The sequence below is a fragment of the Dipodomys ordii genome, unplaced genomic scaffold, assembly GCF_000151885.1.
Source record: "Dipodomys ordii isolate 6190 unplaced genomic scaffold, Dord_2.0 Scaffold20, whole genome shotgun sequence".
Taxonomy (NCBI): Eukaryota; Metazoa; Chordata; class Mammalia; order Rodentia; family Heteromyidae; genus Dipodomys; species Dipodomys ordii.
The window spans coordinates 4,450,699-4,472,048 of NW_012267236.1; the positions used below are offsets into that span (position 1 = coordinate 4,450,699).

At 45.1% G+C, this 21,350-nt stretch overlaps 1 protein-coding gene across 1 annotated transcript in view; it reads left to right on the plus strand.

Moving 5' to 3' along the window:
• The window catches only part of Xdh (xanthine dehydrogenase), a 54,881-nt gene that overhangs the window by 20,974 nt on the left and 12,557 nt on the right, over positions 1-21,350 (plus strand). Inside the window, exons 12-27 of the mRNA XM_013013800.1 lie at positions 910-1,003; positions 1,521-1,630; positions 3,985-4,169; positions 6,003-6,177; positions 6,913-6,996; positions 8,560-8,729; positions 11,329-11,452; positions 13,022-13,141; positions 13,876-13,972; positions 14,810-14,934; positions 15,802-15,935; positions 16,224-16,311; positions 17,344-17,430; positions 19,184-19,375; positions 19,617-19,762; positions 20,545-20,626. Coding sequence (XP_012869254.1) covers positions 910-1,003; positions 1,521-1,630; positions 3,985-4,169; positions 6,003-6,177; positions 6,913-6,996; positions 8,560-8,729; positions 11,329-11,452; positions 13,022-13,141; positions 13,876-13,972; positions 14,810-14,934; positions 15,802-15,935; positions 16,224-16,311; positions 17,344-17,430; positions 19,184-19,375; positions 19,617-19,762; positions 20,545-20,626 — 2,013 coding nt within the window. The remainder of the gene's footprint in view (positions 1-909; positions 1,004-1,520; positions 1,631-3,984; positions 4,170-6,002; positions 6,178-6,912; positions 6,997-8,559; positions 8,730-11,328; positions 11,453-13,021; positions 13,142-13,875; positions 13,973-14,809; positions 14,935-15,801; positions 15,936-16,223; positions 16,312-17,343; positions 17,431-19,183; positions 19,376-19,616; positions 19,763-20,544; positions 20,627-21,350) is intronic.

Below are 21,350 nucleotides of genomic sequence, written 5' to 3' on the forward strand. Positions count from 1 at the left end.
TGTTTCAAAGATTGAAACAGAGCAGGGTAAAACCAAGCGGCTGCCCTTGCTCTCCTCCCGCTCCCACTTGCCTGCTGTGCCTGGTTATAGACAAGGAAACACAAGCTAAGTACTCTTGACTCCTTCGCCCAGTTCTGCTCAATCCACTTCCACGAAGGACTGTGTTGGCTTTACACATCACTTTTCTTCCTCATTTCTGGTAAAGAGAACTCTCTATCTGATTCTTCTTCTAGTTTTCATGTTTTTTTTCCAAGTTGCCAGGAAGTTCAGATCCAAACTGAACAAATGATTCATCCTTCAGTCTTCCTGCTCTTTTTCCTTGATCGTTATCTTCCACTTCATTTTACTGCACACAGTAAAAAATGTGATAAATCACCTCAGTCCTTTCAGAAAAGGTTAGGTGAGGTCACTTTGAAAGAGACTGTCGGGCTGGGAAGGTGGCTCAGTGGTAGAGTGCTTGCCTTGCATGCATGAGGCCCTGGGTTCGATTCCTCAGCACCACATAAAAAAAAAGAAAAAAGCCGGAAGTGGCGCTGTGGCTCAAGTGGTAGAGCGCTAGCCTTGAGCTGAAGAGCTGAGGGACAGCGCCCAGGCCCAGAGTTCAGGCCCCACGACTGGACCCAAAAAAAAAAAAACCACAGAAAGAGACTGTCTCAGTTTACTGACCTGTACATTTCAGTAAATGTACTGGCTTGTACATTTCAGAGCTGGGACTCCAGCCTGAGGGTCCTGATTTCAACTTTGCACATTTCCCCAGAGGCCCACATGCTCACCGTGTTGCTCTTGTGGCTCTCTGGCAGTGGATGCAGGTCCTCAGGCACCCCCTGTAGCAGCGGGTGCCCCCTGCCTGTGTGCAGGAGCAGCTGCCTGAGTCCTGGGCAAGGCTCTAACTCCCTCTGCTTGTTCTAGTCCATTGGAGGGAATATCATTACCGCCAGCCCCATCTCTGATCTCAACCCTGTGTTCATGGCTAGTGGAGCCAAGCTGACCCTTATGTCCAGAGGTGAGCTGCCTGAAGAAGATGGGAAAGATGACTGGAAAGATGGGTTGGGGGAGAAAAGTCTCACAGGTCATTTTTCCAGAGAAAGAGTGGCGAATTCAGTGACTCAGATGTCCCAAGGCTTGGATTAATGGAAGCTGCTTGGTTGGAGGTGTGGGATAGTTGAGCTCCCCTCCCCTCCCCCCTCTCCCATGTCCCCTGTCCCCTCTCCCTTCTCCCCTCCCCTCAATTATTTCCCAAGTGCATTAGTCTGTAATGTCTTGTCTTTGATTCCAAACCAGCACCCAGCTGATTTACTGTTTCTTTTAATCACCATCCCTCCTCCTCCTTTCCTCTCCCCTCCCCCTCCCCTCTCTTCTCCTTAGTGGTATCAGGGTTCAAACTCATGACAAGCTAGTGCGCTACCACTTAAGCCATACCCCCAATCATTTGCACTTGTTGTTTTATTAGTAGGGTCTTAGTTTCTCCTTCTGACGTGGCCCCTCCCTCATGTAGCCTTCTTTATCCTGTCTACCTACAGGCACAAAGAGAACTGTTCGAATGGACCACACTTTCTTCCCCGGCTACAGAAGGACCCTGCTCAGTCCAGAAGAGATACTGCTGTCCATAGAGATCCCCTCCAGCAGGGAGGTGAGGCAGCAGAAGCTGGTCCAGGCTTTGCCTGAATTCTTTTCCCATGGCTGGGCTCCAGACCAAGAGCTAAGAGTCTATCTTAGGCCCAACTTGTGCAACTCCCAACTTTAACGCTGGTTCTTTCTCTCTGGACTTGGATGAACTAACTTTATCTAGCCAGTCAGCCAGACATAGATGCCTCGGAGAATTACTTAGCACTTTGAGCCCCAGTGTACTCCTCTGCAAAATGGGTACCTTATGCCCTCTGAAAAGATTATTCTCAGAACTGGAGGTCTGGAGCTTCACCAGGTTACTGGCACATGTCTGGAAGCCAGGGAGAACACCTGCCACTAGGTAATAGGGCACATTCCCAAGAACACATCCAGCTGGTTTAGGGTCAAGAATACTGTTATCTCCTCGTTGAAGAGTGTAGGCCCTGCTTCACTGCCTTTGAGTTGACTCATATGCTGGCTCTGACTCTGCCGGGACGTTGGTTCACTCACCTTGCTCTGGGCTGGCACTGTGAGATTGCTGCTTCATGAGCAGCTGGTCTGGTCTGTTTGGGGAAATCTGGGCACCTCTGGCCATCTTGCGTTTATTCCTCAGGGCCTGGACTAGCTTAACCTGATGTGGTTTTCTGGGTCCTCAGCAGCCACCAACTCGGGACAAGTCCACAATGAGCCTTTTAGAAAAGTGCTGTGGGAGGGCTGGCAACAAGCTGCTTCCTCCGAGAAGGTGACGGGCTGACTCCACTCACGCTTTGCTTTTGTGAGCGTGAGGTGCATATGCCCTTGGTGATTCTGACCTTCCTCCATGGGATGTTAATTCAATCACAGCAATTAAGTCCCTGAGGTGGCGTCTTAATGGTTTTGGGACTTAACTTTGCAGATTGTTTTAAGCAGTGATTCCCAGGGTTTTGAATTTCACAGATCACTGATTTTTTAAAATTACAAATAGGGAAAGGTGGGAGGAAACAAGTTTAGTACACTCAGTTTTAATTTTTCCAGGGACGGACATGAACAAAGTCATAATGTCATAAAAGAAATGAGATTTGAGAACCCCAAATTACAAAGCTTTCTCAAGAAAGGATGTTATCACCCGGATAACACCAGTGAAAATGTCATGATGAATGGTTTGGTCCTAGGAAAGAGCCAAATTCAAGTTCAGTGTCCCAGAGCTATGATATCACCAGGTTTCTTAACTACCTTAGCCAGCAGGAGGGGACTCCATGTCTCTCTGTGTCAGAGCGAGAGACTGTGGTAATAATCACAATGTCCAGGACGAGGGTGAGTACAAAACTCAGGAACAACTTGACATAGAAGGGCCAGTCAGTGGTTGACCTTAGCATGTGACTCCTGCTGTCCTCTCCCCAGAGACTCAGGCTCAGGCCAGGCCCAGAAGAAGCACAGACCCAAAGTGCAAGCACAGCCACAGTGATCTCACAGTGGGACTGATGCTCAGGAGGCAGGATTTCTCAAAGTCACCACAAGTCTAGGGGGAAGGAAAGTTCAGGCCCCCTGGGGAGGCTCAATGGAGGAGGCTTCATGGTGTGTACCATCTCTCTGTCACTGCTAGACAGGCCACCCGGCCAAGTGAGTTTCCAGTGAGCACTGGAAAGGCTGAGCTGGCTCTGATACTGGGGGCCAGGGAAGGTCTGTGGGAGTCTTCCTGGGGGTATCCTTCCTTATTCCAGCTGCCTGATCTGTGGGGACCAGTTGTCCCCCATTCTGCTTCCCCAGGAACGAAATCCTAACCCTTTCCCTTCTAATGATGCAACCTGGGACTTCGCAAATGTGTAATCAGTTATGTCTTGTCATCGATTCCAAACCAGCACCTAGCTGATCACTATGTTTGTATCACCTTCCTCTCCTCCTCTTTCCTTTCCTCATCTCCTTTCCCCTCCAATCCCTGCTGGCTTTTCCTCTCCTCCATCTCCATTCCTCCCTTCCCCTTACCTCCCCCCTTCTCATATTCCTTCACTGTATTCCATCTTCACTTCAGCTCATCTCACTCTACCTTTCCGCCCCTATCTTCCTTCCCTTCCTCTTCCCTCCTCTCTCTTCCCCTCCTTATATCTCTTTACCCAATCTCATCTTCATTTTCGCTCATCTCACTTCAACTTGCTTCCTTCTCTTCCTTCCCTCCTCTCCCCTTCCTTCCAATTTCTTCCCCTTCTCTCGCCTCTCCTCCACTGTCCTCCTTATATTCCTTCACCTCATCTTCACTGTTACTCACCTCACTTTACCTTTCCATCTCTTTCCTTTCCCTTCTCCTCCCCTCCCCTCTCCCCTCACAGTCCCGCTATTTCAGGCTGACCATTGCCAGCACTTGCGAGACAAGGTGAGGAGCAGCATCTCCCTGTTCTTTTTCAGGGTGAGTTTTTCTCCGCCTTCAAGCAGGCCTCCCGGAGGGAAGATGACATTGCCAAGGTGACCAGCGGCATGAGAGTCCTGCTCAAGCCAGGGACCACAGAGGTGCAGGAGCTGTCCCTCTGCTATGGCGGAATGTCCAACAGAACCATCTCAGCCCTCAAGACCACGCCAAAGCAGGTGTCCAAGTAAGAGATGACACCAAATGAAACCGCCATGATCACCACCAGAGTGGCTACTCGAATGTGACTAGAATATTACTGTGCTGTTAGTACTGCTGCTGCTGCTGCGCTGAGCCTGCCCACTGCTGCTTCACTGTTGTGAAAGGTGTTAGTAGGAGGGGAGGGACGTGAGGTGAGGCCGTTGCTGCTGGTGCAGTGACCACAGCCAGATGACCTCATGGAAGGCGATGGCGTCCCACACCCTCCTGGTGTTTCTGTTGTGTCCTTTCTAACTTACACATGTCTAGACGCACAGCTATTTATCACTGGTATTCAATCCAGTGACCTGCTGCCCAGGTTTGTAGCCTACGAGCAGTAAGCCACATACACCACACACCACATGACGCAGGGAGTAGCTGTGGCATCTGGCTAGGTCATCCAATGACACGCCTCGCAGAGTGAGTCTCTGTTGTCAAGTGTCACATGCCGTGATGTTGCTGCTACAGTGCAAGTGTCATCACTGCTAATGCTGCTGCTGGTTCAATGCTCTGCCATTGTACCTACAACCACTGTTGCTTTTCTCCTGCTGCTGCTTCTGGTATTTGTTCTTTTGCTACTATTACTTCCATGCTATCCTGCTTACTACTGGTGTACTTCTAGTATTGCTACCATTACGACTATAGTGACCATGCTGTTTCTACTACCCCAACAACCTTCTGCCACAGCCATTACTATTATTGATTCTAGAGTTAGTAACCTCCTTCTGATATCCATGCTACTAGCACTATTCTTCTTCCACTATTATTACTTGTGTTATTACTATCACTGCTGTTATTCCTCCTAACACACTAGCATGACTGCTATTATTGCAGTTTGATATCATATTACTGCTATTACTATGGCTCCTTCTCTCTCATCTATGATAACTACTACTATTGTTGATGCTTCTATTACTTCTTCTAGGTTTATATTAATAGCATTATTGTTGCTACCACCATATGCATTGCTATGAATGCAGCTGTTGCTATGACCACTGGTAGCAGTTGCTATGACTACTGGTAGTATTATCCCATGTTATTACTGTCACTACTTTCTGGCATTACTGTGGTTACTGCTACTATTCTGTAGCCACTTTTGCTGCTACTAATACAACTTCTAATATTTTTGCAGTTCTACTGATTCCACTATTATTATTAGTGTTACTACCCTTGGTTCCACTAATACTATTGCTTCTTTTGTTATTACTATCATTTCTGCTTCTTCTGCCATCAGGCCTATTGCTACCCCTACTCTTAATAGTAGTATTGGCTAGTACCATGGCTACTCCTACTCCTACTACCAGTATTATACTGGCACTATTATTACTACTTGCTACTACTATTACCATAGTGATCATATGATGGTGGTTGTGCCAAGTGTGTCACAGGCATTATTCTGTGAAACCCTACAAAACCCACATAAGATGGATAAAGCTTACTTGAAATTTGGCTCCCTGGCTTTAGTACTACGAGGTACTTAATCTCCCAGTGCCTCAGTTTTCTCAGTGACAGAATGGGTATGTTTTCAATTATTGAGAAGTCACGAGTCACATAGAGCCCTTAGGACGTTGCCTCACACGTGATAAGGACTCCATGGGTTTAACTGTGACTATTTTTGTGATTAAAAAAAAATTGCTTGTGCTTGTAAAGATAAGGAAACTGAGGCTCAAGGAAGTTAAGCAACTTGCATGAAGTAATGTGGCTTTGAGATGCCATTTTGGAAAGGATGTTTGCTTGAGCCAGAGGCCTTGAGGCTTTGCGGTGCACGTGCTGGCTGGCTGGGAGCCAGCGTGCGCACAGCTGGCTCTCCCTCGTCTGGCAGGTTCTGGAATGAGGAGCTGTTGCAGGATGTGTGCGCAGGCCTGGCGGAGGAGCTGCACTTGGCTCCCGACGCACCTGGTGGCATGGTGGAGTTCCGGCGCACCCTGACCCTCAGCTTCTTCTTCAAGTTCTACCTGACAGTGCTTCAGAAGCTGGGCAAGGGGCATCCCGCACATGTGAGTGCGGGTGGGTGAGGTGCACTCGCATTGTGGAAAATGTACAAGATGCAGAACTGTATCCCCAAAGAAAAAAGTCTGAAGTTATCCCTACTCTTAGATCCCACTGCTAATGTTTCTGTTTATCCCTCTGCTTTTCCCCTACATTCTTCTGTCCAGCGTTCCCTCAGGGGGATTGTCTGCCCTGTCTCTCTGTCCTTCCATCCATTGATCAATATGTCTGTCATTTTTCTAGCTTTTGGTCTGGATCTGTCATTTTCCTAAACAGATTTGGGATGGTGCTACCTAGAAATTTATGTTCCTCTTACTTTGGCTGATATTTTTCTTGCGGACATCTTTCATGTCAAATAATACTTCTTAGAGAACTGAGAAGGGCAAGAAGAACTTTTTCAGGAAGGCTAGTAGAAGGAAATGTCCATGGTGGGGGGGGGGAGTAGGGGAGAGGGAAAGAGAGCGAGCAGCGTGTATACATGCAGAGAAGAGGGGGCATTTCAGCTGGGGGAGAAAGTGCAAATCATTCAGGATCTGGAGATGGAGATGAGATATGCAATGATTACATACAAAGTTCTCAGAGCCCATGTTGAGATATTGAGAGATTCAGCCAATGTTCGAAAGGCAATAAAGTGAGGGGACAAAGGGAACACGTAACTTGTCACTTTTCTTATTTGGGAATTCCACAGGAGAGGCCCATGGTGCAGAATGCTCATGACTGTCTCTGTTGTCTCCCTTCCACAGAAGTGTGGCACACTGGACCCCACCTTCGCCAGTGCCACGCTGCTCTTTCAGAAAGACCCTCCAGCCAACACCCAGCTCTTCCAAGTGAGTACACACAGCGTGGGCTGCTACTCAATTCAAGCCTTTATAGATACAACAGATCATTAGTGGCTGATTGCTGGGGGGTAACTAACTTGTATATTGATGCATGAAGCTCCTTATTCTGTGCATAAATATCTAGTGATGGATACGAGGATTGTGTTGATGTCAGTGCAGCTGTTTCTCCTAAATATCTAATATCTTAGCCTAAATATCTGTTAGAATTATATTCTTATCTGTATAAAGAAAAAAATGAAAGAAAAATTATTTCCATTTAATCTTTCCTTGTCCCTCTGTAGGACTAATGTACAAATGCACAGACACACAAACACATGCACATATGCACACATGTGTGCACACACACATCCTTCTCATCCTTAGCAACTTTTTTCTGTCATCATTCTAGGTTTTGTGTGCCAGTCTCCATTACAACCCTTCAATTCTGTCATTGTAGCTAAAAAGAAGTGAAGGCAATATATGAATATATGAATGGAGTGGCCAAACAGTGGTCAGTGCCAATGGCTTATACCTATAATCCTACTACTCAGGAGAGTGAGATCTGAGAATTGAGGGTTGAAGCCAGCCTGGATAGGAAACTTCATGAGATGCTTATCTCCAATTAAGTATCCCCCCCTAGGTCCCCAAAAGTGGATCTGTGACTCAAGTGGAAGAGCACTAGCCTTCAACAAAAAGCTCAGAGACAGTGCTCAGGCCCTGAGTTCAAGCCCCAGGACCAGCACCCAAACAACAAAAATAATAAACAAAAAACAAGCAATAGTCCAGATTTAGCCCAAAAGCTACAGTTGGTTGGCTCTGTGTTGGAATGTAATGGCATGAACTCTGGGACATGACATCCTGAATTTGAATCCAAATCTGGCCATTTTTGTAGCAGTGTGACCTTGGACAAATTTCATACCTGAGGATGGGGCTTAAGTGGTTGGGTCTTGTCTGAAGCTCTGAGTGCAATCTCTACTACCACCCACAGGCAGAAATAAAGTGGTTCTATAGTTCCTAGAACATAGTAAATGCTCAATAGGGAGGGAGAAGGGGCATGTAGTTGTGAAGGTGGGAGGGAAAGGGGGGGTAGGGGAAAAACAAAGGAGGAGGTAACAATGCTTGATAGGAAATGTACTCATTACCTTACTCATGTAACTGTAACCCCTCTGTACAGTATTTTTACAATAAAATGTATTTAAAAATACTAGACATCCTACTACTTTGAAAAACAAATGAAAAGTAACTTCATTATAAAATTAATATATCGTAAAACACTTTGGAAACCACAGAAAAGCTTAAAGAATAAAATTAAAATCAGTTCAAATCTCAGATCTACGTGAAAATCATTCTGTTTTTGTTTACTTCCACTTTTCCTATGGGTAGATTGTCTATTGGATACTTAGGGCATACTTTTTATGCAGAAGTAGAATCATTAAACACACAAAGGCAGAATGTTTTATATGCTCATTTTTTAAAAGGTCGCGTATGAACATTCTTGCCTTTTTATTAAAATTCTTCAAACGTCTGCCTTAACGGTTGTAGCCTAACTGGTAAGGTACCGTGTTGTTTCAGGAGGTGCCCAAGGACCAGCCCGTGGAGGACATGGTGGGCCGGCCCCTGCCCCACCTGGCTGCCAACATGCAGGCCACTGGGGAGGCCATATACTGTGATGACATTCCTCGCTATGGCAATGAGCTGTTTGTCCGGCTGGTCACCAGCACCCGGGCCCATGCTAAGATTACGTGAGTGCCGCCCATGCGGGGACCGATGGTGGTCCGGCAGGATCTCACACCCTGCCAGGTGCTAGAGATACAAGGGTAACCAGGCTCCTCCAGGACTTCCTACCAGCCTAGAGAGCAAGACAGGAAACCATCCCAAGCCACCATGGGAGAGAAGCAGGAAGTTAAGACTCCATGGCACCCTCAGCTGGTCTGCCCCAGTGCCCAGGGAGGTGTGGCGTTTAGTATTTCTCACGACCTAGTTTCAAGTATTTTACACATAGTATCGAATTCAGGTTTGGGGCAGAAAGTTTCAGCTGGTCTAAATCTCAATCAGAAACTTAGGACTAGGCTCAGCCACCTGTCCCTACATACCAATGAAAGAGATAAAGCACTGGTTAACAGCAAAGGGAGGAGATTAAATTGAACATAGCCACATCAGTAAAACAAAAGGGTTTGGCGATCCCGAGATGGCCTTTGGGTTACTGACATAAATTTTAGGCTGAAGTATGGGAAGGGAAGGAGAGCCACACAGAGTTAAACAGCTCCAGTCACAGAAGTCATGTGGTCATAGGTGGCAGACTGCACTGGGGGTGGTCAGGCAGCTCATTGTCTGAGGATGGGCCAGGTGAGGTTATTGACAGATAGTGGTCAGCTTCTTGGATTCCAAGATGGCTGCAAAGTGACTGTTGTTACATTAGGAAGTTCTGGTCAAAGATCCCAGGGTGCTTAGATGTCATCAGACTGGAATGTCTGGTAGCAGGTGGCATCTGGTCACAGGAAAAAGAAGGCATTGTCTGTCAGAGGGGCAGTTTCACCTTTTGCCACAAGATGCTTATCTGTGAATCAGGTTCTTCCTGGAGTCCCAAAGTGACTATGGTAATGGAGAGACTTAGGGAAATATAAAGGTTAAAGAGGCAGAGAGGGACAACATGGAGTTCTAGGCCAGTGTCCAGGGCCCTCTTTCAGTAGCTCATTTATTCCTTACAGCAACCCTAGAGGCAGCTCCTATTATTATGTCTCTGTCACTTGCCCCAGGCTGAGAAGTGGTGGAGTCCAAGTTTGAAGCCAAGTCACACTGGCTTCTGGATGTTCAAGCTAGACACTGTGAGCCTCAAAGCTGGTGGGCATTAGACACAGAGCCGCAGTGCAGTGGAGTGATCAGGAAAAACCCTCCCTTTGGCCCCGATACTTCTTACTGATTTTTCTGTCTTCACTTACACTTAAGGTCTGACTTCAGACTCTGGGAATGGCAAGAAAGACATAGATAAAATCAATCAGCTATTTAACATTTTTCCAGGATCGTGAAAAAAGGTGTTACTGTTGAAAAGGTGTTCTGTTGAATTGTTTGCCAGCTGTAAGGCATAGCCTCTTCCTTTGTCCTTGCTTTGAGTCCATGTTGACAGTACTATAGCTACACACCAGTGACCTCTACTCAAGCCACATGTGGGTGGGTGTAGAAGGGTATGGTGGACACTTGTGATTTCCACTTACATGCTCAAACATGTAAGGGTGTGTGGTTGGGCAGAAGCTGATCTGTTTCTGGCATCTTCACAACTTAACCTTAGCTCTAATTCCAGCTGTGTTGCTTTCTGGCTGAGTGTCTTTGGACAAGCTTCCTTCCTTTGAGCTAGAGTTCCCCACATGTAAAATGGAGACAATTGGAGTTACTTTCAGGATTTCTTGTGAGGATTAAATAAACGATGGTTTCTTGGGGGACAATTTCTGGATCTTTCCCTGAGTTCTGGGCCCCCCATAGGGACTCAGTTCACAATTTAGGCTGTTATGATTGATAACCTCTCCAAGCACTCACCTTTTGAAGCCTGTATTGCCCAATTTTGTGTAGGATGCCCAGCCACACTGGGATAACACTGTTAATGTAGGGAAAGAAAGCCAGCTGTGTGCCAATGTTCAGTGTCATTGGATCAGCAACATAGCAAAGGCCTAATGTGCTGATTCTGCATGAGAAATCACCTGTGAGGTGGAGCTTAGCCAGAGCTCTCCAAAGAAAATGGTACTCACTAGGATGAGGCTTCTTTGTATGTGTAGACCAGATAGCATATTGCATAAAGTCTGTGGAGGCTGTGCTAGTTTATTCATTTTCATAGCCCTATAATGTGATGCAATGGCTGATACCTGGTAGGCATTTAGTCAACATAGGCAGAACAGAACAGAATTGAATTAAGACTTAATAGGAAAAGAAGATAGAAAAGGATAAGGGTGGAGGAAAGCTCAGTTTTAAAAGCTCAGTTTAATGAGTACATTTCTTATCAAGCATTGTAGCCTCTTCCTTTGTTTCCCCTTCCCATCCCATCCTCCCCCCACCAAGCAATGGGTCCACCTGTATAACCCCTCTGTACAGTATTTTCACAATAAAAAAACAACTAAAACTACAAAAAAAGCTCAGTTTAAAAAAGATACCTGGTAGGCATTTAGTCAACATAGGCAGAATAGAACAGAATTGAATTAAGACCTAATAGGAAAAGAAGATAGAGAAGGTAAGGGTGGAGGAAAGCTCAGTTTAAAAAGAACAGCTCATCCAGAACATCAGGTCCACCTGATCCATCTGGATCTTCTGCTTCAGATTTGCCTACCTGGCCTCTCACAAGGCTCATTCTTGCAGGTCCATAGACACCTCAGAAGCTAAGAAGGTGCCTGGGTTTGTGTGCTTCCTCTCAGCTGCTGATATTCCTGGAAGCAATGTAACTGGGATTTGTAATGATGAGACTATCTTTGCAGAAGATAAGGTAAATGGATTTGTTATACAAAGTAAATGGAATAAATACTGAAGTTCTTAATTAGTGCTCGTTGTTCCAAATCCCTAATCTTGAAAGATTATACATTTGCAAATGCTGTGGACTTCATCCAATTGGCCAATATTCAGGATGATCCATAAAGGGACAAAATGTTACTTGTTTATTTGACAGTTGCTGTTAGTGTAAAGTAGGACAATTCAATGCAAAAATGACAGGAAAACAAGGCTAGTGATTGTATTTGAGTTAACAATTGAATATCCAGAGTATAACATTAAGCTCCTTTATTGAAAGAAAATAAGAATGTATTAAACAAACTAGAAAAGAGATCAAATACTGCTATGAATGTGTACCCATAACCTACTTGTATGAAAGTCCATCTATTGATTTCAATTACATGAAATTCTCCTGCTTCCAGCCTTTAAGACAGTTGCTAATAAAATCCTTATATTTTGCTGGTAAGATAGTTCCCAAAGGGAATTGTACAATTCTTATATAGATCAATAGTTGCAAATTAGATGTGAGTGGGTGCTGCTATGGGGTAAGTGCATCTTATCATTGTAAAGATGAGGGAAATCTACAAATAAGAAACACAATGACTGTATAAAGAATGCATCTGCTAGAAAAATCAACTAGTTTTTGAACTTCAAGAGTCCCCAGGAGTGTTGCTAGCATTTTGGTTAGTGAGAGGCAGCTAGACTCAAGGAAGTCAATACTGAATTAGCCAATTTAAGTTAATAATTTACTTGTGTCTTAAGAGGTATTTATCAGACTTACACACTAAGCATTGGTTGATATCATTTGAAACCTTGTGTACCAAAGTGATTCATTTTTGCTTACATGTTGGGGATATAGGATTAAAATCATTAATGGAGGGTATCCATTAGGTTTTTTATAACTATGAATTATGAAAAGAAATAATGATCACTATATATGTATATACATATACATGTATATGTATGTATAGGTATATATATATATAGAGAGAGAGATCATTGTGATCATATATATATATATATATATATATGGTAACCATAAATGAAAGTATGAGATGAGACATGATTGTGGCCTTAAAGGAACTTTAGGTATAACTCTGGGAAAGAGCACGTAAAAGAGAATGGTGTGGTAGAAAGATGCTAAAACTGAGTCAAGGTCTAAAGGATCTGTAATCAGGCCATTAGAGCCTTGCCTTCCCAGTCTCCAGCACTTCATACAAAGACAAGTGGTGTTAGAATAGAACAGAGTTGGCAAACACACTTTCTGGTCCACATCTCCTGTTTTGCTTATGGTAACCCATTTCATCTACATTTCATCTTAACTACCACAATTAAAATGCCAGACCTGATCATTTGAGATGAAATCACTGAGACAAGCTATCTTACCACCTCCCTACCTTTTTGTAAGTATTTATTAAGAGCCCTATAAGCTCAGTCAGTAGGTTAAAGATAGGTGCTCTGATTGATTGTAGGGGCAAGCACTTCCTTTGCGCTTGTGAACCATCCATAAGTAGTTGCTTCATGAAGAGCTTTGCTGCAGTCTTTAACAGCCTGTCTCTGCTCCTAGGTTACTTGTGTTGGACATGTCATTGGCGCTGTGGTCACTGACACCCCAGAACACGCACAGAGAGCTGCACAAGGGGTGAAAATCACCTATGAAGACCTGCCAGCCATTATCACCATCGAGGTAAGTAGGAGCAGGCTCTGGCATAAAGGAGTGAGTAGTGAAGGCACGTTTATTAGCATCCTCCACAGCAGATGTGAGCGGCAAGTGGGATTTGACTACAGATGGCCCCAATTTACTCTGATTCTACTGATTGTTTTTTCAAGTTTTCAATGGTGCAAAAGCCTACCCAATAACTATTTTGTTTTTGTTGTTCACTTTCAGTTTGTTGTTCATTAAGTTACACAAGGCATTCCACACTTTAAAGGAGAATTTGTATTTGATGATTTTTGCCTAACTGTGGATTTACAGAAGAGTTCTGTGTATGTTTGCAATAAATTAGGCTAAGCCGTCATGTTCAGTAGGTTGGGTACATTTTAACTTATGGTATTTGCAACATATGACAGATTTATCAGGATGTAATCTCAGCACAAATAAGGAGCATCTGTAAGTAGATTTTAGAATTTCTTCCAGCCTTGTGAGTTAGGTTCATAAACAGCTAAATTGAGCTTTTCCCTCCTAAATTTTGGCTTCAGTTGGTTCTTTCTGGGGTCCTTTTTTGTTGTTGTGTTTTTCTAAGCATTTCCCAGTGGTTCATCCAACGTTGAAGAAATGGGACGTATGATTTTTCTGGATTATAACAGAGAGCTTGCTTCAAGTCATGAGAAGCAAGGGAGCAACTGAACCGCCAATCACTTTTCCCATCACTGTCTTCCTGTCTCTGAAAACCACATCACTGGTTTCCTTTTGATCCTCAGGATGCTATAAAGAACAACTCCTTTTATAAACCTGAGCTGAAGATCGAGAAAGGAGACCTCAAGAAAGGATTTTCGGAAGCAGATAATGTTGTTTCAGGTAGCTCTTGTGCCACGTGGTGGGCGGGATGGGGGTGATCCCTGTTGGTCAATTACATTCAAAAGATACCGGTGGAGCTTTGGGGGCAGAGGAGTAAGTGCCGAACACTTGCCAATGGAGTGATCTTCTGACATTTGTACCCAAACAGTGGACAGCTGGCTGGGTTGGAGCCACTGGCACTTTAACTTCCACTCTTCTGTCCTTGGGCTGAATGTACCTACACAATCCTAGAAAGATTATGTGTGGTGTTTCTGATTTGGGAAAGAAGGGAAGAAAATGGCTAAATTGTGGTCTATTGGGGGTTTTCCAGGCCTTTAACCACAGAGACTCCTTGTCTCTCCCTGTGGCTGAAGTTGCTTCTTGACCATCCTCTACTGGCTTTCTTTCCTGTCTGTCCTCCCTGCTCCCCTCTGTTCTGTCACTGACTGAGAAAATAGGTCCACTGCTCTCAGTCCAGGACAAGGCTGCTGATTAGCTCCTTTTTGACACTGTTTCTTTGGCATTGTTAAAGTCACTAGCGAGCCAACTAACTCCACTGAGTCTGAGAGCTTCAGTTGGGGATGAAGATCTTATTTTCAGCTGTCAAATCACATTGGTTGATTTCTTCCTTTCCTTTTCTAAAATTCTAAGAAGCCATAATTTCCATTGGCTGCAGTGAGAAGACTTGGGATGTGATGTTTCAGTCCCATGCCATGTCTTTGTTGAGGGAAAGACTGGAGATGATATATGACTTCCAAGTTTTAACTTGGGCCCTTTTGCACCACGGTCAGGGAACCTAGAGGCACCTGTGAGCAGCTAGCTCACTGGCTCACAGTAGAGCTCCCATTTATTCTCCAGGAGAGCTGTACATTGGTGGCCAAGAGCACTTCTACATGGAGACGCACTGTACCATCGCTGTCCCAAAAGGCGAGGCAGGGGAGATGGAGCTTTTTGTGAGCACACAGAACACCATGAAAACCCAGGTAGGTGACTTTGGGTTAACTCATAGTACTGGGGCTATGACTAGAAGGCCCCTAGCAGACCAGGAGAGCAGAAAGTAAATGAGAAGATGGAACTCTGGGCTGGTCGTGGAAGGCACTTAAGTATAGTAGACATGGTGCCAGACTGCCACCAGGGAGATGAAATCATTGAACTTGTTATATAATCTTTTACTGCCCCAGTTTCCTCACCTGTTAAATGGAGTCTGGAAGGCTTTTATATCAATGAGTTTTGATAGTATAGACTTATATAGTATGCCATATTGGCCTTGGTCAAGGAATAGCCTGAATATTCTTTTTTATTTGGTCCGGTCGTGGGGCCTGAACTCTGGGCCTGGGCACTGACCCTCAGCTCTTCAGCTCAAGGCTAGCGCTCTACCACTTGAGCCACAGTGCCACTTCTGGCTTCTTTTTCTTTTTGCTTATGTGGTACTGAGGAATCGAACCCAGGGCCTCATGCATGCAAGGCAAGCGCTCTACCACTGAGCCACCTTCCCAGCCCCAAGCCTGAATATTCTTGACCGCCTGTTATGTGACAGTGGTTGCCAGGATTTGAGGCAGCCAGTCCTACCCTCCAATCCTAGCCTCCCAACAGATTGAGCTTGGCTCTGCAAGTGTGTGGTGATCTTGCCTCTCTGGTTACAAACTAGTGTTAGATAGCATGAGTTCAGCCTGTAGTGAAGAACAGATGCTGGACTCCAGGACCTCTCAGCCCTGGAAGGGGAGGACATTTCCACCCCAGGAATTCTAAAATTCACAGCAGTAATGAGGCTCCTGCATGCTGGGCAGGCAAGGGTCAGCCCTGGGAAAAGGCCAGAAGATACATCAATGCCTTTTTTTTTCTTCTCATAGAGCTTTGTTGCAAAAATGTTGGGGGTTCCAGAAAACCGGATTGTAGTCCGAGTGAAGAGAATGGGAGGAGGCTTTGGAGGAAAGGAGACCCGGAGTACTGTGGTATCCACAGTTTCCGCCTTGGCCGCATACAAGTGAGTTCCAAGACTTCTTTTGTATTCTATTTGCATTCCTTCGTATTCTGACCTATGGGCCTGCATCATGACTCCCCTACCGGTCCATGAGGACCCCCAAGGGCAAGGACAGCCCTGCCAGCCTGATGCTCTTTGTTTTGTCCCGCAGTGTCTGCACAGCCAAGCAGCTCAGCATCAATCTACCTGGTGGAACATGAAGGTTCCAGTGCCATTCACAGCACTGAGCCTCACAGAGCTTAAGTTTATTGAGGGTTCATAGGTTTCTGACCTTCATGATTCTTCTCTTAGGACGGGCCGCCCTGTGCGCTGCGTGCTGGACCGTGATGAGGACATGCTAATAACTGGAGGCAGACATCCCTTCCTGGCCAGATACAAGGTTGTAGATGGGAAGCGTGTCAGGGTGGGCAATGTACTCTTGTAAGGACCCTAGGGACAAGGGTCCAGGGCACCTTGGTGTCACTCTTACTGCATAACTTTCTGCAAAAGGTCACAAAGAAATAGCATGGCGAGAAACTCAAATAGGCCATGGGCGACATAGAAAGGTATATTGGAGATGGCTAGCAGGCCAGCTTCCAGAGCTGTCACAAGGTGGTGCTCATTCTGTGGCTCTGCTATAGGCTGATCTGGTCTGTGACCAGTCAGGGTGAGAGAAGTTTGTCAGCAGTGGCAATCCCATCATCCAGGGCACCTGATATCAGCATGTTCACAGGAGTCACAATGACCCCTTAGCAGCTTAAGTGAGAAACATTTCCCAAGGTCCTATGTAGGCACTGGTTGTTAGGTTGAGCATGCAGTCCGTCAAAGAATGGTCAGGAGCTATCCAAACTTCTCTCTGGATTTCTGTGGATGACCATTTCCTGTTCTGGCCAGCACATGCTTTCTCTCTATGGATTAATAGAGGGCTCAGCCTGGTTCTATATACCTGGGAGTCATCTCTCCTCACCCACTGGCCTTGACAATTCCCCTTCCACCTATTCTGACTTGGTGTCATGACTGCACTTCCAGAAGGGATTTTCATTTCTCTGATTCCTAAAGTCTTGTAAGTCTGAGGAAAGTAGTTTAATCTTTTAGGTTCTCTGTATCTACACTAAATAAACTAGTCTCTAAAGGTTTTTTTTTTCACTTAAATAAGGTCAAGGATGGATGGGCATATACAGTCTGTTTCAGAGTAGAACTTTCATACTTTTATTATCTGTGGTCCAATGCTTTGAGGGGCCTGTCCACCTGTTACAACCTGGTGATCTCTCAAGGACACCTTTGTTTCAGGATGTGATATCCTGACCTTTCTGTTTCCTGCAGGCAGCGTAAGTGGGAAGGGAGGATCTCAGAAAGAGTGAGGGCATTGTTGAGCAATCTCTCTCTCTCTCTCTCTCTCTCTCTCTCTCTCTCTCTCTTTCTCACACATCAGGTTGGCTTTATGAAGAATGGGAAGATTGTGGCATTGGAAGTGGATCACTTTAGCAATGCAGGGAACACCCAGGATCTTTCTCAGGCTGTAAGTAGGACCCATCCCTGCAACGATGTGTCTGTGTATGTGTGTCTGTGGAGGTGGAAGAGCCTCCTGACTGGACTTTACCTCGAGGGTCTCACCCTGGGCTAATCTCTAATCACAGGGATGATTATATTCTCTGATTACAAAAGTCATCTTTCTTGTTTAAGATATTTTACCTAGCAAAATTTAAGTAGCATACACTAGCTAAAAAATTCTGTGTATGTGTGTGTAAGGATGCATGAAGTATTAATACATATATGTATATATGTATATGTATATATATAATAAAAACTTTAGACCAATTCAGTTTAGTAGAACAAAGGAATCAGGCAGCCCTCAGAATCAGCAAGGCTCAGGGAGCTCAGTTCACTATGTGGGTGGGTGGCATTTGTAGGCAGAAGACAGAAGTGAGGTGTAGAAATAGTTTGACTGGTTAAAGCTTGGCACTTGCCTCATTTCAAGATGGCACTGTCCGCTGGCCATCTGTGAGTGACTGAAACTTGGCTACTGTGATTGGCTGAGACTCAACTATTTGTTCCCAAACCTCTATGAGACTGACTTCCAGTAAGTTAGATTGCAACTTGCTACCTAAAGACCCAACTATAGAGAAATCTGCAGGCTAAGTGTAGTCAATTTAACAATTCATGAACTAAAACAGGTAGCAGATTTTTAGAATCAGGGAAAAGTTTAAGTGGGCCTAGTAATAAGTGCATAAAAGTGGTACAAATGAAAGACTAAAGTTAATGTTTACCTATAAGGTGAATATGTGAGTCAAGAGAGAGAGGGGGAACTAGAGAAAGGGACTGTGGGCATAGCTTAAGTGGAAAAGCAATTGCCTAGCAAGCATGAGGACATGACTTCAACCCTACTACCTAAACTGCAGAAGGTGGGAGGACTAATCTGAATGGAAAAATGCAAGTGTTGGCTTGAATATTAAGCTGACTATTGATTAGATGTAAATACAATGATATTATGAGCAGGTAGCTGGTATGTATGTACGAAAGGGGGAGAGGCAGGAATTGAATTCCCCTTTCCCATAGAGGGAAGACAATATGAAATCTTAAAACTGAAAAAGTCAAGATACAGCAATATCAAAAATTTTAATGAGCCAGGAGCCAATGGTCATACCTGTAATCCTAGCAACTCAGGAGGCTGAGATCTGAGGATCCTGGTTCAAAGCCAGTCCGGGCAGGAAAGTCTGTGAAATTCTTATTTCCAATTAACCACCAGAAAACTGGAAGTGGTGCTGTAGCTCAAGTGGTAGAGAGCTAGCCTTGAGCTGAAGAGCTCAGGTACAGCGCCCAGGCCCAGAGTTCAAGCCCCATGACAGACAAAAAAACAAAAAACAAACAAACCATGATGTGGCTGATAAAGGAGAGTGATGAGAATGAGGGCTGTTTGTTTTCCTAACATGACCTACAGAGGTATTTGACTCTAAACTATTGAGTACAGCATGGGTGGAAATAAAAATGAATTGACAATGGAATGATATAAACGGACTTTTTTTTTGAAGAGTCAAGGGCCAGTTTTAACTAGCCATTTGGGAAGCGCTCCACCCAGAGGAGCTAGATTAACATCTTCAGAGGCACATGAGGAATGGCAGAGAGGCTGTTAGCGTGCTTCGGGGCAGGTCTGATTTGGGCCCGATGAAGAGCAGTTAGCAGTGGGGTTGGGTGTTCAGCTCTTGGAGCTTCTAGTTTAGGAAGCCGATGAGATCGATGCACTGCTCTCTCCATTCCGGTTTCTGTTGCTTCAGATAATGGAACGAGCTCTGTTCCACATGGACAACAGCTACCACATCCCCAACATCCGCGGCACGGGACGGATGTGCAAGACCAACCTGCCCTCGAACACGGCTTTCAGGGGCTTTGGGGGCCCTCAAGGGATGCTCATTGCTGAACACTGGATGAGCGAAGTCGCGGTGACCTGTGGGCTGCCCGCAGAGGAAGTAAGCTGGGGAATTAGTTGGCATAAGTCAGCGTACGTTAGCCTATGTGTATGTGAGGGGGGAGAATGAATGTGTACCTTGGGCGTCCTCCATGGTTGCAGAGGATGAGCAGCCTTGAGGCTGCTGCAGACTTGTCTTGGGTGAACCTTCCTTACTCCCTCCCACCGCCCCCCCCATCCACCACACACACGTCACCATCCCTTGCCACTAACATGGCCCGAATGCCTCTCTCCTTGGGAAGGTGCGGAGAAAAAATATGTACAAAGAAGGGGACCTGACGCACTACAACCAGAAGCTTGAGGGATTTACCTTGCCCAGGTGCTGGGATGAATGCCTGACGAGCTCTCAGTACCACGCTCGGAGGAGTGAGGTGGACAAGTTCAACAAGTAAGCGACAGGCTTGAAGGCGCTCGCATTCCGGTGCTCTCATGTGTTTTCTATTCTGACAGTGTCTGCGGGACCCCAGCTCTGCAGCTTACAATGGGATGGGTAACTTAGGAGGCTGTTAACTTGGATAGCTCACTGAGAGTTCCCTTTCTTTAGCTCTTATAAGGAGGCAGGGGCTCGAGCCTGCACTCAGCACCAGTGGGCGTCACTTGTGGTTTATTTTTACACATTTGTGTGCCTTCTGAGGACATTGCGTTGTTGAGGGCATTGGTCCAGGACTAAGGACACTGGAGTAAGATGCCTGCCTCTGACACTCATCTGTGAATTTGATGTTGGCAGTCATTCCATCTCTCTGGAGTACACTTCAGTTTCATCATCTGAAAAATAGGGGTAATTATCCCAACTCTGTGTTCTTCACGGAATTATGCAGATAAGCAAGTGGCAAGCATAGAGAAGGCACAATTACCTCCTTGTCTACAGCAAGGTCAGGCCAAGATCACTGGGGCACACTGACCCCATGTTAATTCTGCTCAGGGAGGAAGAGTGATGGTTTTTTTGAAGACAAGATTCCCAGGTGATCTCTCTACCACCCGCATTGCAAATCCCAGAATCCAAATTCCTACCTCTTAACTTTTGTCTCCACTATTGAATACCGCTCAGTTATGGCAATTAGCTATATGGGGATGGCTCATGTTCTCACACTGAGATGTTGACTGAAAACATATCCAATCAGACAAAAACACATCGGGAAAACATTACAAGAACATTTCTTTTTCCCACAGGGAGAACTCCTGGAAAAAGAGAGGACTGTGTATAATCCCCACCAAGTTTGGAATCAGCTTCACTCTTCCTTTTCTGAATCAGGTAATTGCTTTATAGAATTTTGTCTAGATCTACCGGTCTGGGGCTCCATCTCTTGTCTTCCTGCTCCCCGTGTTTAGTATTGCAAGAGACATCCCTTATCACTGGTTACAGAGCTGACCAGGAGCTCTTTACTGTTGAGATGAAATGGTTAACTTGTATATTGTTCTTAAGCCAAGATTCACCAGACAGTGACACACAAGAGACCTGAGCTTACATTCTGGGTTTTACCCTTTCTGATTGTAGGAGTATATATAGCTACTCTGCTTTCTTGTTTCTTCATGGATAGTACAAGGACCACCTCAGAATTCTCTCTGAGGTTGACCTTGAGAGAGAAAGATATAAAAGAAAGCACTTTGCAAACTATTGCAAAGCTATGAAATGAGATTTATATGATACCATTTTTATTTGGGATGTTCATCTAAAATGTTACTGATAGTTTTCTTTTTTCCCTTAGGCTCTATACTTTTGGTCCCAAGCTGTAAGCTAAGTTAGGATTTACCAATTTTTTTTCCAGTCCTGGGGGTTGAATTCGGGGCCTGGGCACTGTTCCTGAGCTTTTACTCAAGGCTAGCACTCTACCATTTGAGCCACAGCTCCATTTCTGGCTTTTTCTATGTATGTGGTACTGAGGAATTGAACCCAGGGCTTCATGCATGCTAGGCAAGCACTCTACCACTAAGCCACATTCCCAGCCCCAGATTTACTTTTGTTTTTGATCTTTTTC